Source organism: Triticum dicoccoides, chromosome 2B, assembly GCF_002162155.2.
Source record: "Triticum dicoccoides isolate Atlit2015 ecotype Zavitan chromosome 2B, WEW_v2.0, whole genome shotgun sequence".
Taxonomy (NCBI): Eukaryota; Viridiplantae; Streptophyta; class Magnoliopsida; order Poales; family Poaceae; genus Triticum; species Triticum dicoccoides.
The window spans coordinates 88,894,724-88,908,867 of record NC_041383.1 but is presented as its reverse complement, the minus strand read 5'-3'; the positions used below and the strand labels follow the sequence as shown (position 1 = coordinate 88,908,867).

Sequence of the window (14,144 nt, the reverse complement as noted above, 5' to 3'; positions counted from 1 at the left end):
ACGGAGGGAGTACCAAGAAGTATAGAAGTAATTAATTTCATATTAACTCATTATCTTGTTTTTGTTGATATTGTTTTATGGTCGGTCCAGATTAAATTCACATGCATGCAATCTATCAAGTCGCGCTGCGGCTGGCATGGTACTACGCAGGGAGAATGGTTCGTTGATATTTGCGGCATACAGATATATCCTCCACTGTAATGATGCCCTAGAAGCGGAAATTCGTGCTCTTATGCAAGGTGTGGCACTGGCCATTCAACACTCGGATAGGCCTGTGATTGTACGATCAGATTCTTCAAATGCTTTGGCCATCCTCTCGGGTGATACTCTTTCTAGGTCAGCCTATGGTCATCTAGCTTATGAGATTAAGGATCATTTGGTAGCTAGGGGGTTTGTTCCTCTAAAGATTAGCAGAGATCAGAATAGGGTAGCATATCAATTGGCAAACTATAGTCGTACCGAAGCTTGTACTGCGGTATGGCTGAACTCGTGTCCTTCATGTTGTGAGGAGTAGTTGTCTCATGATTGTAGCCCTATCATAATGGAATAAAATCCCTTCACCCCCGCAAAAAATATATATTATATATATCAATCACTCACGCCCCTCACCCTAGGAAGGTGTACATATGCATGTAGCACATTAATTTTCTCAGCATGCGAAGCACAAAACAAGTTAATTTTCTTGGGCAAGTGTGGGGAGAGAGCTAGTGGCCTTGTATATGTAGAAAAATGTGTTTTTGGACCATCTGACATGTCATAAGCTTTACCTCAACGAAATAGTTGAGAATTTTGAGTGACTGCCTGTTTGATTGTAAGAAAGATAGCTTACATTGTTAGCCTGCTTTTTTGTTTGTTTCACAAGCTTCACATATTCTACAGTACTGATGGTGATGGAGAGGTTTGGTTACGGTTATTGGTGTATTGATGTAGAGCCCTCCCAAGTTTTCAAGTATTTAGTCTCCCATTTTTGCAATATAGAAAATCTCTTTTTTCGAGAGTATGCCAAAGGCGTACCGTAGCTTTATAGGAGAAGAGAAAGATATGTACAAGAGTTTACATGGTAGGTAGGACCCTCAAAGGAAACCACCACCATACCCTCCACACCTCGCATCACAACACGACTACTCACATAATGTAGTTACTCCGGTGCCCCCTGCTCTAGACCACAACTCTAATTCTTGCCATATCAAGTCCACGGTTCCTCGTACGTCCCTCAAGTCGTTTCTTCCAAAAACCCTCCCATTGCGTTGCTTCCAGATTTTCCAGCAAATCGACATGACAACCGAATCAAAACCCTTCCTCCTCCTCTTCAGCACATGTTTCCTCGTGGTATGCCACCAGTCAACAATTGTGGAATGCTGTGTCGGGCAAAGATCTGGGCTGATGTTCATTCTGCAGAAGCAGTTGTACCACACCTGTCTTGCAAACACACACTACATCGTAATGTGATCCACAGTGTCCTCCTCCTGCTCGCAAAGATAGCACGGTGACCTTTGGTCCTATAGCCCATGCCTGAATCGTCTGTCCGCTGTCCAAAGTCTGTATTGCACTGCCAACCACATAAAAAGTTTGCACACAATAGGTGCCCAACACTTCCATATGGCAGCATAAGCTCGAAACCTAATTCCTCCCATGCAAAGCATCTTGTATGCCGAGGACGCCGTGTACACTCCTTCCTGGTTCCAAGACCAAATTGGCCTGTCCTCGGTCCCAGGCTCCAGCTGCAGATCGATCAAGATATCCCACAAACGAATGAGTTGAGCCAACCCATCCGTGCATAGTTGGCCTACAATGTCATCCATCCACCCGTGCATCCACAGCGCATCCTTCACAAGCCTTCTATTCACCACTTGTGTTCTTACCTTCTTGTAGATCAGTGGTGCCAACTCACCAATTGTAGATCCGCTGATCCATCTGTCTTTCCAGAACAGAACCTTCGTTCCCTCTCCCACCTGCCACTTGACCAGACTAGCAAACGCCGCCCTTGCTTGCTTATCCGGAGTCCAGTTCAAACCTTGCAAAGCACATGTTCGGTCTATAGGATTGTAGGATTGTAGGATTGTAGTACATGTTCGGTCTATTGCTCCTGGCAGCTATAATTGTTGTTCGTGCAAAGCACGCGGCGCACACGCCGGTGAACGACGCCAAGTGCCCGGCGTGCATGGACGTCAATGGCTTGCACGAGCACGACGAGGGGGCTGACCGGTGACCGCTACCTCCTAGCGGTGAGGGTGCCCTGCCCCAAGGAGGCGTACTGCTGCGGGAGCTCCGTGGTGTACTGCATGGTTCACGACCACCGCCTGGTGTGCCCGCACGTGCTGTGCCGCTGCCCTGAGCCTGGCTGCGGCTTCCTCGACCCGTCGCCGGCGCTCCGTGGCCACCTTGCCGAGCGCCACCAGTGGCCCGTGACTGGCATTGCCTACGAGTCCATGTTGGAGGTCCAGATGCAGCCGGCACAGGAGGGCGGCTGTTCTTGTTGGTGGCGAGCAAGCACGGCGTCATGGTGGTACAGGTGTAAGGTGTAGGTGTGCCCATGGACGCGGACACTGACCACATGGACGTCCTGATGTTGTTTTGCTGCGGGCCGCGGTGTTCTCGCTCGGCCGCCTCTGGGTGCCCATGCCCAGCCTCCTGTGGTGCAGGTGGGAGCTAGACCGCCGCTATTTGTGGCTAGGCAGGTCAGCGATGCGGCGATGCCAGTGTTGCAGCAGGCTAAGCCACCTCCGGTTCAGGCTAGGGCGGATGTTCGAGCGGCACCTCGAGGACAGTGGGGTGACGATGGTTACAATGCATTTGGTGAGGGACAGCACCGGGGATCCTCGTCTACGGGTGGCGGACGGGGATATGCCTGGCAGAGTGATGGTTCGGCTGAACGGCCTTTCTTGGGGCCGTCTGGTGGTTTTGTCGAAGGGGCGACTGGGCCAGCTAATCGTAATAGAGGCGGGTTTCGCGGCTATCGTGGACGAGGAGGCCGAGGGGGTCGGTACCGTCCAAGACAACATCAAACTACAGTTGAGACGGTCGTCGATGCCAGTGCTGAGGAGTCTGACTTGGGTTGCCAGGCGATGGAGGTTGTCACGGAACTGGCCGCTGTGGAGGTTCCGGTCGACGCCGAGACTCAGGCTATGTCGGCGGATGGCTCTGACAGATCCGAGGTTGACAGGGCTGCTAAGTTTGCTAAGAAAAAAGAGAGAATGCTCTGTTATAGATGTGGCGATAAGGGACATTTCATTGATGAGTGTGTGGCGGCTCTTTGTGATTCTTGTGGTAAGCCTGCACATGAATCTGGAGTGTGTCCGCTGGTGCGGGAGCAGAGACCGAGCCTCATGACTTATGGTGTTTTTTGTTCTGAACTCACTTTTTTTGAGTCACCGACTGAGAGGGAGGTTCCTCAGGAGGAGCATAGTACGACAACTGGGATAGTGAAAGTGACGAGAGGGCAAGTGTCCGAGGCTCAGATCATTCAGCGTCTCAGGGAGCTGGCACCAGGTGACTTCCATTGGGAGCTTGTCAGGCTGGAGACCAACACTTTCAGAGTTCAGTTCCCATCTGTGGAGGATATACAGCGGTTGCTGAGTTTTGGGATGTGTAAGGTCTTGGGTACTGAGGCCATTCTTGAGTTCCACGAGTGGAAGCTGGTTGAGCCCCAGGGTACACCCCTTATCCAGGCCTGGTTGCGCTTTTCGGGGGCTCCGTCTGAGTTGTTGCGGGATGCCACGGTGGTGGCTAGTCTCGGTATTATGGTTGGTAAGACCGAGCGAGTTGATATGGATTTCACTAGAGCTCATGGGATAGCTCGCCTATTGGTCAGTATTCTGGACATCGACTATGTACCCGACATGGTTAAGTGGGCCTTTCGAGGGAAGGTTTACACTCTTGAGATTCAGTTTGAGGATGATAGTCTCTTCGCAGAGGCTCCAGCGGCCACTGGTGATGACATGAATGAAGGTGATGATGATACTGCGGGTAAGGAAAAGATGGCCGATGATTCTGTCAGTGAGGTGGCCAAGAGGCCGGAGCCGACGGGTAGGGCAGCAGGAGGAGGGACGGCGCCTGGAGTATCTGTGCCGACCACCACTCTGCGTTTTGGTTCCTTTGGTCCAGCTTCCGCTCCTCCGAGACTGTGGAGCGAGCGGGTGGAGTCGGGTGAGGAGATTGAGTTTTCTTTACCGCCGTTGGATTTTGCGGGTACGGAGGTGGAGGGTTCCGGTGGGCCCGAGAGCTTGGATATTGTCTCGTCTACATCAGCGTGTGTGGCTGTGGTGCAGGCGGGTGGTCTGACCTCATCTGGGAGTCCGGATCGGGATTCTTTGGAGGCTCCCTCTCATCCTCCGGTGGGGGAGCCTTCTCCTCGCTCGCCTGTGGCTGGGCGATCACCTCTGGCGGATGCGCAGGTTCGGCGGGAGGGCGTGGGGCCGGTGGCCTCTACGCCCCCGTCGGCCTCGGTGCCCGAGGGGGGCGCCATATTCGAGATGGCGACGTGCACTCCGGACAGGCGGTCCGGGGTGGATGGGGGGAGGGGGCAGGTGGCCTTCTCCTCCCCAGTGCTGGACTCGGCGCGCTCACCGCGCTCACCTGGTGGCGACCGGGTGGATGTTCGGGGAGTGACAGGTGGTCGCTCGCCGGATAAATTCTCGCGGGAGGAGGTCATTATGTTTGGCGGGATCCCGGACCAGGCAGCTGAGGGTCGACGTATGAGTTGTCGGCTTCAGAGCCATCCGGAGGTGGACGACATGCAGCAGCGCTGTGCCGCGAGGGCGGCCAAGCTTCGTGACGTCCAAGTCACTACTGGTATGTCTGTTAATACCTCCAATACTATTTTGCATTTCTCGCATGATCAAATTATGGATAAGGCACAACAGTTAGGAATTTCACTTGGTAGAGATGAGGGTGAAGTTACTAATTCTGTTAACGATTTGCTTGATCTAGAAGCCGAGAGGGCTTTAGAAGTAATTCGTAAATTAGCTGCGGTCAAACCTATGAATGACTCTGAAATTGATGCCTTGGGAGTTCGAGTACTTGAGAACTTTTGTGATGATCTAGCACCGCCCCTCCAGGAGCAGGAGGAGGACGATGAGAATATCGGGACGCAAGTAGATAATCCATCGATTACGAGTACGATGGACCGGGAGGGCACGTCCAGCCCTAAGCGCAAGTGGAAGCGCAAAACTTACCCGATGTCTGTAGTCCGTAGGAGTGCTAGGATTCGTACGGCTAAAAAATTTCATGATGAAATATGAAAGGGATCTTTTGGAATAGCAGAGGTCTTAAGGACTTGGCTAAAAGGAGGTTCCTTGCGGAGGCATCTATTGAGCATTGTTTGGACTTTATTGCCCTGTCGGAAACGGGTAGAGCAAATTTCTCACCTCAATTTCTCAATACTTTGTCGGGAGGGATTGAGTTTGACTGGCATTGTCTACCGCCTAGAGGTAGGTCGGGGGGTATCTTACTGGGTGTTAGATGTGACTCTCTTGAAGTTCGAAGTGTGGTCATGGGGGATTTTGCTGTTAAGTTCAGGGTGCGGTCCAAACAGGATGGTTTTGACTGGGCTTTGGTGGCGGTGTATGGGGCAGCGCAGTCCGAGTTCAAACCAGATTTCCTGGCAGACCTTGTTAGAGTATGTGGGTCTGAGCAGCTTCCAATTCTGGTTGGGGGGGATTTTAACATAATTAGGAGACGCGATGAAAATAATAATGACAACTTCGATGGGAGATGGTCATTTATGTTTAATACCATTATTGAAAGCTTAGATTTGAGAGAAATTGAGCTTTCAGGTAGGAAGTTCACGTGGGCTAATGTGATGCCTAATCCAACATACGAGAAGTTGGATCGGGTTCTGGCTAGTGTTGCTTGGGAACAGAAGTTTCCCGTGGTAACTGTTCAGGCGCTCACTCGCGGGATCTCGGATCACATGCCGTTGTTGCTTGATTCTGGCGGGGCTACATACTCGGGCAACAAAAATGTTTTCTCGTTCGAGATGGCGTGGTTTGAAAGAGAAGGATTTTTGGATCTTATTGCCAGAGAATGGGCGAAAGAGGTAGGAGGTAGAAGTGCCATTGAGAGGTGGCAGAACAAGATTAGGAATCTCCGTAGCTTCCTTCGTGGGTGGGCTAAACATCTAGGTGGAATGTATAAGGTTGAGAAGGAACGGCTCCTTTCACTTATAAAAACCTTAGATGTAAAAGCAGAAACTATGGTTCTGGTACCCACTGAGCTTCATATTAAGCATGAGGCTGAGATGAGGCTGAAGGAATTGCTCCGGGAGGAAGAATTGAAGTGGGCATTAAGGGCAAAGGTGAGAAAAGTTGTCCAGGGGGATGCGAACACACAGTTCTTCCACATGATTGCTAATGGCAAGCATAGGAAGAAGAGGATCTTCCAGCTGGAGCAAGAGGAGGGTACAATAGTTGGCCAAGACAACCTGATAACATACATTACTGAATATTACAAAAGGTTGTTTGGACCACCAGAGGAGAGTAGTGTATCCCTGGATGAGTCTAGGGTCAGCGATATCCCTCAACTTTCTTCAGTGGAGAACGATGTGTTAACAGCCCCTTTCTCGGAAAAGGAAGTTTTCGAGGCTATTGCCAAGATGAAATGTAATAAGGCGCCGGGGCCGGATGGTTTCCCGGCTGAGTTCTACAAGAAGTGTTGGCATATTATCAAAGGGGACCTGATGCCAATGTTCCATGATTTGTTCTCGGGACACTTGCAGCTGTTCCAACTGAATTTTGGCACGATAACGTTGTTGCCTAAGAAAACTGATGCCGTCAAAATTGAACAATTTCGGCCGATCTGCCTGCTCAATGTCAGCTTCAAAATTTTTACCAAGGTTGGTACGTTAAGGCTGACTCAGATAGCGCACGCTGTTGTTCAACCTACGCAAACGGCTTTCATGCCGGATAGGAACATCCTAGAGGGGGTTGTGGTCCTACATGAAACGCTTCATGAAATTCATACGAAAAAAATAGATGGGGTTATTTTCAAAGTGGATTTCGAGAAGGCTTATGATAAAGTCAAATGGCCGTTCCTCCAGCAAGCTTTAAGAATGAAGGGTTTTGATGAGCGCTGGAGGCATCAGGTGGAAACGTTCACGCAAAAAGGTAGCGTTGGCATTAAGGTCAATGATGACATAGGCCACTATTTCCGAACACACAAGGGTCTGCGACAGGGCGATCCTATGTCACCTATTCTGTTCAATATTGTGGTTGATGTGTTAGCGATCCTGATTGGGAGGGCCAAAGAGGCTGGTCAGGTGGAGGGAGTGGTGCCTCATCTGGTTGATGGTGGTTTATCCATCCTGCAATACGCTGACGATACAATCATTTTTATGGAACATGATTTGGCCAAGGCGAGGAACATGAAACTAGTATTATGCCTTTTTGAACAATTGTCTGGGCTGAAGATTAATTTCCATAAAAGTGAGTTGTTCTGTTTTGGTAGAGCCAAAGACGAACAGGAAGCCTATACACAATTGTTCGGATGTGAGAGTGGGTCTCTTCCTTTCTCTTATCTCGGTATTCCAATACACCATCGTAAGTTAACGAATGCTGAATGGAAGACCATCGAGGATAGATTTGAGAAAAAACTAAGTTGTTGGAAAGGAAAACTCATGTCTTATGGAGGCCGGTTGATTCTCATTAACTCGGTGCTCACGAGTTTACCTATGTTTCTGCTATCTTTCTTCGAAGTACCAGTTGGGGTGAGGAAGAGACTAGACTTTTATCGGTCTCGCTTCTTCTGGCAGAGTGATGAATCTAAGAGGAAGTATAGATTGGCCAAATGGGATATTATTTGCAGACCAAAGGACCAAGGAGGACTTGGCATTGAAAATCTTGAAGTTAAAAATAAGTGCCTCCTGAGTAAGTGGCTGTTTAAGCTGTCTTCTGAGACAGAGGCAACATGGGCGCAGATTTTACGGAGTAAATATCTGTACTCAAAGACTTTATCCCAAGTCACTATGAGACCTACAGACTCGCCGTTCTGGAAAGGGCTAATGAGGGCTAAATCCACTTTCTTTAACAGAACGAAATGTATTGTTGGTAATGGAGCTGATACGCGATTCTGGGAGGATACGTGGCTGGGTGACACGCCTCTGGCTTCTCAGTATCCAGCGCTGTATCGTATTGTTCAGCATAGGGATGCCCTTGTGGCCACAGTAATGCAGACGATTCCCCTTAACATCCAGTTTAGAAGAGTGCTTGCTGGACCGAGATGGGAAGCATGGCTTCACTTGGTCCGTAGGCTGATGGAGGTGCAGCTAAATCCTCAGCCCGACCAGTTGTTTTGGAAGCTAACTAGAACTGGGGTGTTCACGGTCAAGTCTATGTATCTTGATATCATTAATTCATCCGTGATACCTACGTCCAATGTAGTCTGGAACGTTAAGGTTCCTTTGAAGATTAAAGTGTTTATGTGGTTTGTGCATAAACAGGTAATTCTTACAAAGGACAATCTAGTTAAGCGCAACTGGACAGGATCTACTAGGTGTAGCTTCTGTGATCGGGATGAGTCTATCAAACATTTATTTTTTGATTGCCCGTTGGCACAAGGGTTGTGGCGCACCGTGCAAATTGCCTTTAATATTACTCCACCGAGATCGGTAAACACGCTTTTTGGGGCGTGGTTGCTCGGGACGGAGCCCGAAACAGCCAGACAAATTCGTGTAGGAGTAGGTGCGTTATTATGGGCAATTTGGAACTGCAGGAATGACTTGGTTTTTAACAGGACATCAAATACTCATTTTTTGCAGGTGTTGTTCCGGGCTACGGCGCTGATCCGTACTTGGTCCTTACTCACTCCGACGGAGGCCAGGGAGCGTTTGGTTACTGGATCTGTCCGGTGGGAGACGGTTGCGCGGGATATCTTCAACCGGTTTGGATGGCGATCATGTAATAGGATAGGCATCTAGTTTACCTACCTCATATTATGCCAGCCGGTTTGTGGCTTTTCCCGTTTGTGTCTTTTAGTCGTTGCTCTGTGTGAGCTACGTGCTACCTTTTTTCATTTGTTTGTAAGACTTATGTTCTGAACCTCTTTATTTCATTAATAAGAGAGGCCGTATGCATCGATCTGATGCAGAGGCCGGGGTAAACCCCCTTTTCCAAAAAAAATTCCCTGGGTTGACGATTAGCTAGTCAGCTCCGGTTCTTTATCTAATCTATTACTCCCTTCGTTCTAAAATAAGTGTCTTTGAGCTTAGTACAAATTTGTACTAGAGCTAGTACAAAGAGACACTTATTTTAGGACGGAGGGAGTATTATATAGTACGTATATATCTACCATGGCTGGCATTGGTGATCTGGTAATGAGCTAGCAGTGATCAAAGTTGAACCTTGGTTGGGCTTTTGATTGATTCTGTCAATGGCAATGGTTGCCAATGTATCGCATACCAATGTGGTTGATCTCTACTTGGCCTGTTCAATTTACTTGTTTGACTGCTGCTGTTCTTGCGAGGATGAACAAATGGCACCTTGTACGGTCTTGTTTGTTTGTGTGTGATGTTAGAATAAATCCGCTACCACCATCAATCTATCGAGAACCAAGCAATCACACAAGCACGACACCGAGATTAGTTAACGAGGTTCATCGATATGGCTACATCACCGGGGTCTGACTATGGACGTTCCTCCCCATGACACCGCTACAACCTACAATACCGCACCCCGGCCGCCCGGGCGCCGGCACACACCGCCGACACCCCCACGTGCTTGTGCTATTATGTTGGCATAGATTACATCATGTGTCTACCCTTGCTATATATGAGAGGCCTAGGATACAAGTGTCCTAATTGGACACGACTCCATATCCTGTCTACACACCGTACGACTCGAAGTCCAACTGTAACCTAACTTGTACAATAATATTTGACACAACTCTAACATGTGAAAACTGAATTTGTAGCAGCTAGCTAGTAGAAAGTCACACGGATTCTACCCTTGACAGTGCGCCTTCTACCTTGCACCTGTAATTGGAGTTTGATAAAATGACACTACGTATCACAACCAGGAAAGTGGAAGGCGCGTGTCCTACCTGGCACCGCCCAGTTTCCGCTTAGACGGTGCGCCACGGGCGCGCCTCAACCACTAGTAATACAAGAAAGCGAACCACGGGGCAATGCGATTGATCTTGCCCCTATAGCCATGGTTTATGGACATTCCATTTTAAGTGGCCTACCGAAGCGCAGTCAATCTATTTCATCATGATTTATTATGGATTAAGAAGTAGATTTCCACCAAGTATGCATCATCACTCTCTCGTTCCTAAGTCGTGAACAACACTAGAGACTGGGGCTCCACCTGGTGGCGCCTCTTAAGGCGGGCCTGTGCGCACTTATCTTGTCTCCGCACATTCAGCTGTCATATTTGGTCCTCAGTCTCACTCATGTACATCGATAAGGGCGTATGTTATAATACTAGGATCTCTTCTCTGGAGATATATACAATATTCATTACAGACATTCCTTGATGGATCAATAAGAAAAGAAAATAATGTAAACAAGCTTTCAATAGAATCAATTTCATTGTGTATGTATGATATGTTGCTCTGCCTCTACAAAAAATAGAGATGGAAAAGGGAGAGAGAGCTTCCATTAGATGGAAATAAATTTGCACTTTACACTAAGACACTTTTCAAAAACATGTTCATAACATACGTGGCATGGATCAATGACACGACAAATGTCAAACTACTTTCTTTGCAGTCTTTGTTCATAAGTCACATTTAAGGATCCAGATTCACTCAAGAAGTTTGTTTACGAGAAATTTCTTTATTCACATTTATGACAAAACAACACAAAGAGGCTCCTGCAGCAGCAGAATACGGGACAATTGAATATAGCATCATACATCAAATCTAAACCTAAATGAATCTAATAATCAACGCGCTGGACTTGGGACTGTAACTACAACTGCAAAAGTACATCTAAGACCCTTATGCAAAAATACCTTGGAAGTTAAGTGAGCTAGACTCCTAGCTAGCATGCCAACCATCAAATGTGCAGCGCGAGATACTGCACTATCATCAGATTCCATTGCCAAATCCTTCAGGGCAAATATACCAGCATGTTATAAACTTTTCGACTACAACAAGACAAATGGCTAATGAACATGTACATTTAGGGAAATAGTCCATGGCATTCACCTTAAGAATAAGCTCCTTAGTTCGGGTAACTATTGTAACACTTCTTCGAATAACAAGGCCTATAATTTCTTTAATAGCCTTATCCAAAGCAACGTCCATGATTCTATGAAGATCAAGAGAGTTACTACTCTAGCGTAAAATAAACTGAAATGTTACCTAAACTTGTATCTTGAAGACATACTTGCTATATTTTCAGTGAACCAAGAGAACTAAGCTTTTCATTTGCCGAAATAAATTCCAAGATGCCCAACAACACAACAGAGGTTGAGCAAGCACACAGAGTAGTAGGCATGTTGTTTACTCACCAAGGCCATGCTGGAGATCGCATATTTGTTCCGGATGTGCAAACAATAACCAAAAAAAGTTTAGAAGCACAACATGAAAATGCCAACGAAACCAGGATAAACAATCAGTACTTGTCGGAGTTTAATCTCTGGCTTACCCTGGGCGAGAAGTGGATGATGTAGAGGAGAAGCGGTCGGGTGTTGTGGTGCGCCAAAGTACTGCAACGCCCGAAGAGGTGAAGAGTGGAAACTTAACCTTTCATGGATCAGCTTAATAGAAGCTACTACCTGATTATCCTAGAAACTAATCTGGGCAATCAATTGCTCTAAGATAACAAAAGATGCATCATACAAATAGAACAGTAGATCGGTAATAAACACTTACCAGGGAAAATAACTGAAGTAATAATATAAGAGAAGTCGATAGTGTCCAGTTTAGGAAAAGATTATACAAGGAACAATGGACAAAATTTAAAGCGGCAGTTTCCTGTAGCATTTTATCCTGACTTATTTTTGTAGTGATGCCAAACAGCCTATCTATGTACATGGCCAACCTAAAAACTCATTCGTAGCTAACATAGCAGCTAATTTACAAGGTGACCGTCTTCTTCTCTGCTCTCAATGCCTCTAACTTGCCAAGGCAATATTTTCTGACAGATCACATGATTACTACACAATCTAAATAGAGACACCAAGAGAGAGAGAGAGAGAGAGAGAGAGAGAGATAGTATTGATCCTTTGGCTAATTGTTCTTGATATATAATTTCTAACAGAGCAACATAAACTGATATAAGGCATCAACAATTCCTAAAATTGCATGGAAAGACTTTATCAGACAAGAGCAAACTGAGGTACTCTGAAACAACTAATAGTAAGCATAGATATCTAAATGGCAGAAAACAGGGAACTAACCTCTTCTCATATCTTGTCAAAATTAAAAAAAAGTCAAATTTAGATCCTTCAATCACATATAAGCAACAATAAATAGCTCTGCAATTCAGATTACAAAAAGAGATAGGATTTAGGGCAGCAAATAAGAGACAGATGGTATATTTTGCACGCACAAATCAGACAAGGCGGCCTTGAGGCAGGAAGAGACTGTGCCGACAGAGCACGACTTGGGCACAACTTCCCCAGAATCATAATCATTGACTCTATCAACCATGAGCCTAGCGTTGAATAAATCCTGCACACGAACATGAATGAAAAAAACTATGGGCGTAAGGAAAGCAAACTATACACGTGAATGTGATTATGTGAAGAAGAAATTTCAGCAGCCACATGAGCACATAGGAAATAGCAATTGTTTATGGTGGTTTACATAGGAAAGAACGGTCTGATTGAAAACACTATCTATCTGTAGATCACATGTTGAAGCCATACTTTATCTACCATAAACAAAAATTAGAAGGTCAGATGCATAAATCTTGAGTGACCATAGGATAAATAAGCCAACATGTGAATAAAAATCCAATGTTTCAAATTATTTGATGCCATTTGTCAAATGCATTTATGCTTTTCAGTGGTTCTCATGTTCAAATAAACTATTGTAACACTTCTTCGAATAACAGGGCCTATAATTTCTTTAATAACCCTATCCAAAGCAACGTCCATGATTCTATGAAGATCAAGAGCGTTACTAATCTAGCGTAAAATAAACTGAAATGTTACCTAAACTTGTATCTTGAAGACATACTTGCTATATTTTCAGTGAGCCAAGAGAACTAAGCTTTTCATTTGCCAAAATAAATTCCAAGATGCCCAACAACACAACAGAGAGGTTGAGCAAGCACACATAGTAGTAGGCATGTTGTTTACTCACCAAGGCCATGCTGGAGATCCCATAGTTGTTCCGAATGTGCAAACAATAACCAAAAAAAGTTTAGAAGCACAACATGAAAATGCCAACGAAACCAGGATAAACAATCAGTACTTGTCGGAGTTTAATCTCTAGCTTACCCTGGGCGAGAAGTGGGTGATGTGGAGGATAAGCGGTCGGGTGTTGTAGTGGCTAGAGTACTGCAACGCCCGAAGAGGTGAAGAATGGAAACTTAACCTTTCATGGATCAGCTTAATAGAAGCTACTATCTGTGAAAAATTGAATGCATGGTTCTTGGCATCTTGTTTGAAAATTACAGACAGAAAAATGTACGGTGCCCCTTCTGCCGTCTGACTTGAAATTAGTCTGTGATCTTAGCCCAGCCTAAAGTGACATATTGAGCATTGTTGTTTAGGTACTAGTTTGGTAGGCTGCATATAGCCCAGATAGGCCCGGGCGGGATGAAAATTAACCATTTGGTTGCGTGCAAAGAGGCCTCGCTCTCATCGACACGAAACTTAAAGCACCCCAGAGCTCGCCTCGCTGGGACGCTCGAATCGGCCGTTTCTAGCGAGCCAGGCTGAGTCGGGCACAAAAGAAAGACGTGGCGTAGGGCGCGGTGCAGGGGGATTCGGTCGGAGATGGCGGGAGGGGGAATCAACGAAGGCGGGATGGCGCGAAATATACCCTCACCACCCTATTTACTCGCTTACCCCTAGTTGTAGGACAAGCCCTCGTATGTTATTGGCACCGTCGGTGGAAGTGACTCAGATCTGCAGCTGTGACGGCGGCGGCGACGTTGATGGCGGCAGCAGCGCTCCCCTGCAGCGCCAACAGCACTCCCCAGTTGCGTCAGCTGCTTCTCTCCTTCTTCTTCGACTCTGTCCGACCATCCTCGT

General features: G+C 46.7%; 1 protein-coding gene and 1 long non-coding RNA gene across 2 annotated transcripts; one reads left to right on the top strand and one right to left on the bottom strand.

Annotated features, from left to right (window-relative positions):
- The first annotated feature begins 4,353 nt into the window (after window positions 1-4,353).
- Window positions 4,354-9,107, top strand: LOC119362295. Its single transcript, XM_037627496.1, has 2 exons — window positions 4,354-4,791; window positions 8,753-9,107. Exons 1-2 carry the CDS (start codon window positions 4,473-4,475, stop codon window positions 8,893-8,895), a joined length of 462 nt encoding a protein of 153 aa, XP_037483393.1. The 5' UTR covers window positions 4,354-4,472; the 3' UTR covers window positions 8,896-9,107.
- A 1,631-nt stretch (window positions 9,108-10,738) lies between these two features.
- LOC119367230 lies at window positions 10,739-12,965 on the bottom strand. Its single transcript, XR_005176235.1, has 3 exons — window positions 11,585-12,965; window positions 11,324-11,457; window positions 10,739-11,245 (listed from the first exon to the last, which is right to left on the bottom strand). It is a non-coding gene; the product is annotated as an uncharacterized LOC119367230 (long non-coding RNA).
- Window positions 12,966-14,144: the final 1,179 nt, after the last annotated feature.

Excerpts from the sequence above, each read along its gene's own strand:
- LOC119362295 (XM_037627496.1), top strand. The coding sequence starts at position 4,473 with ATGGCGACGTGCACTCCGGACAGGCGGTCCGGGGTGGATGGGGGGAGG. Across the intron at positions 4,792-8,752 it reads TGACGTCCAAGTCACTACTG|GTGTTGTTCCGGGCTACGGC; the intron begins GTATGTCTGTTA and ends CATTTTTTGCAG.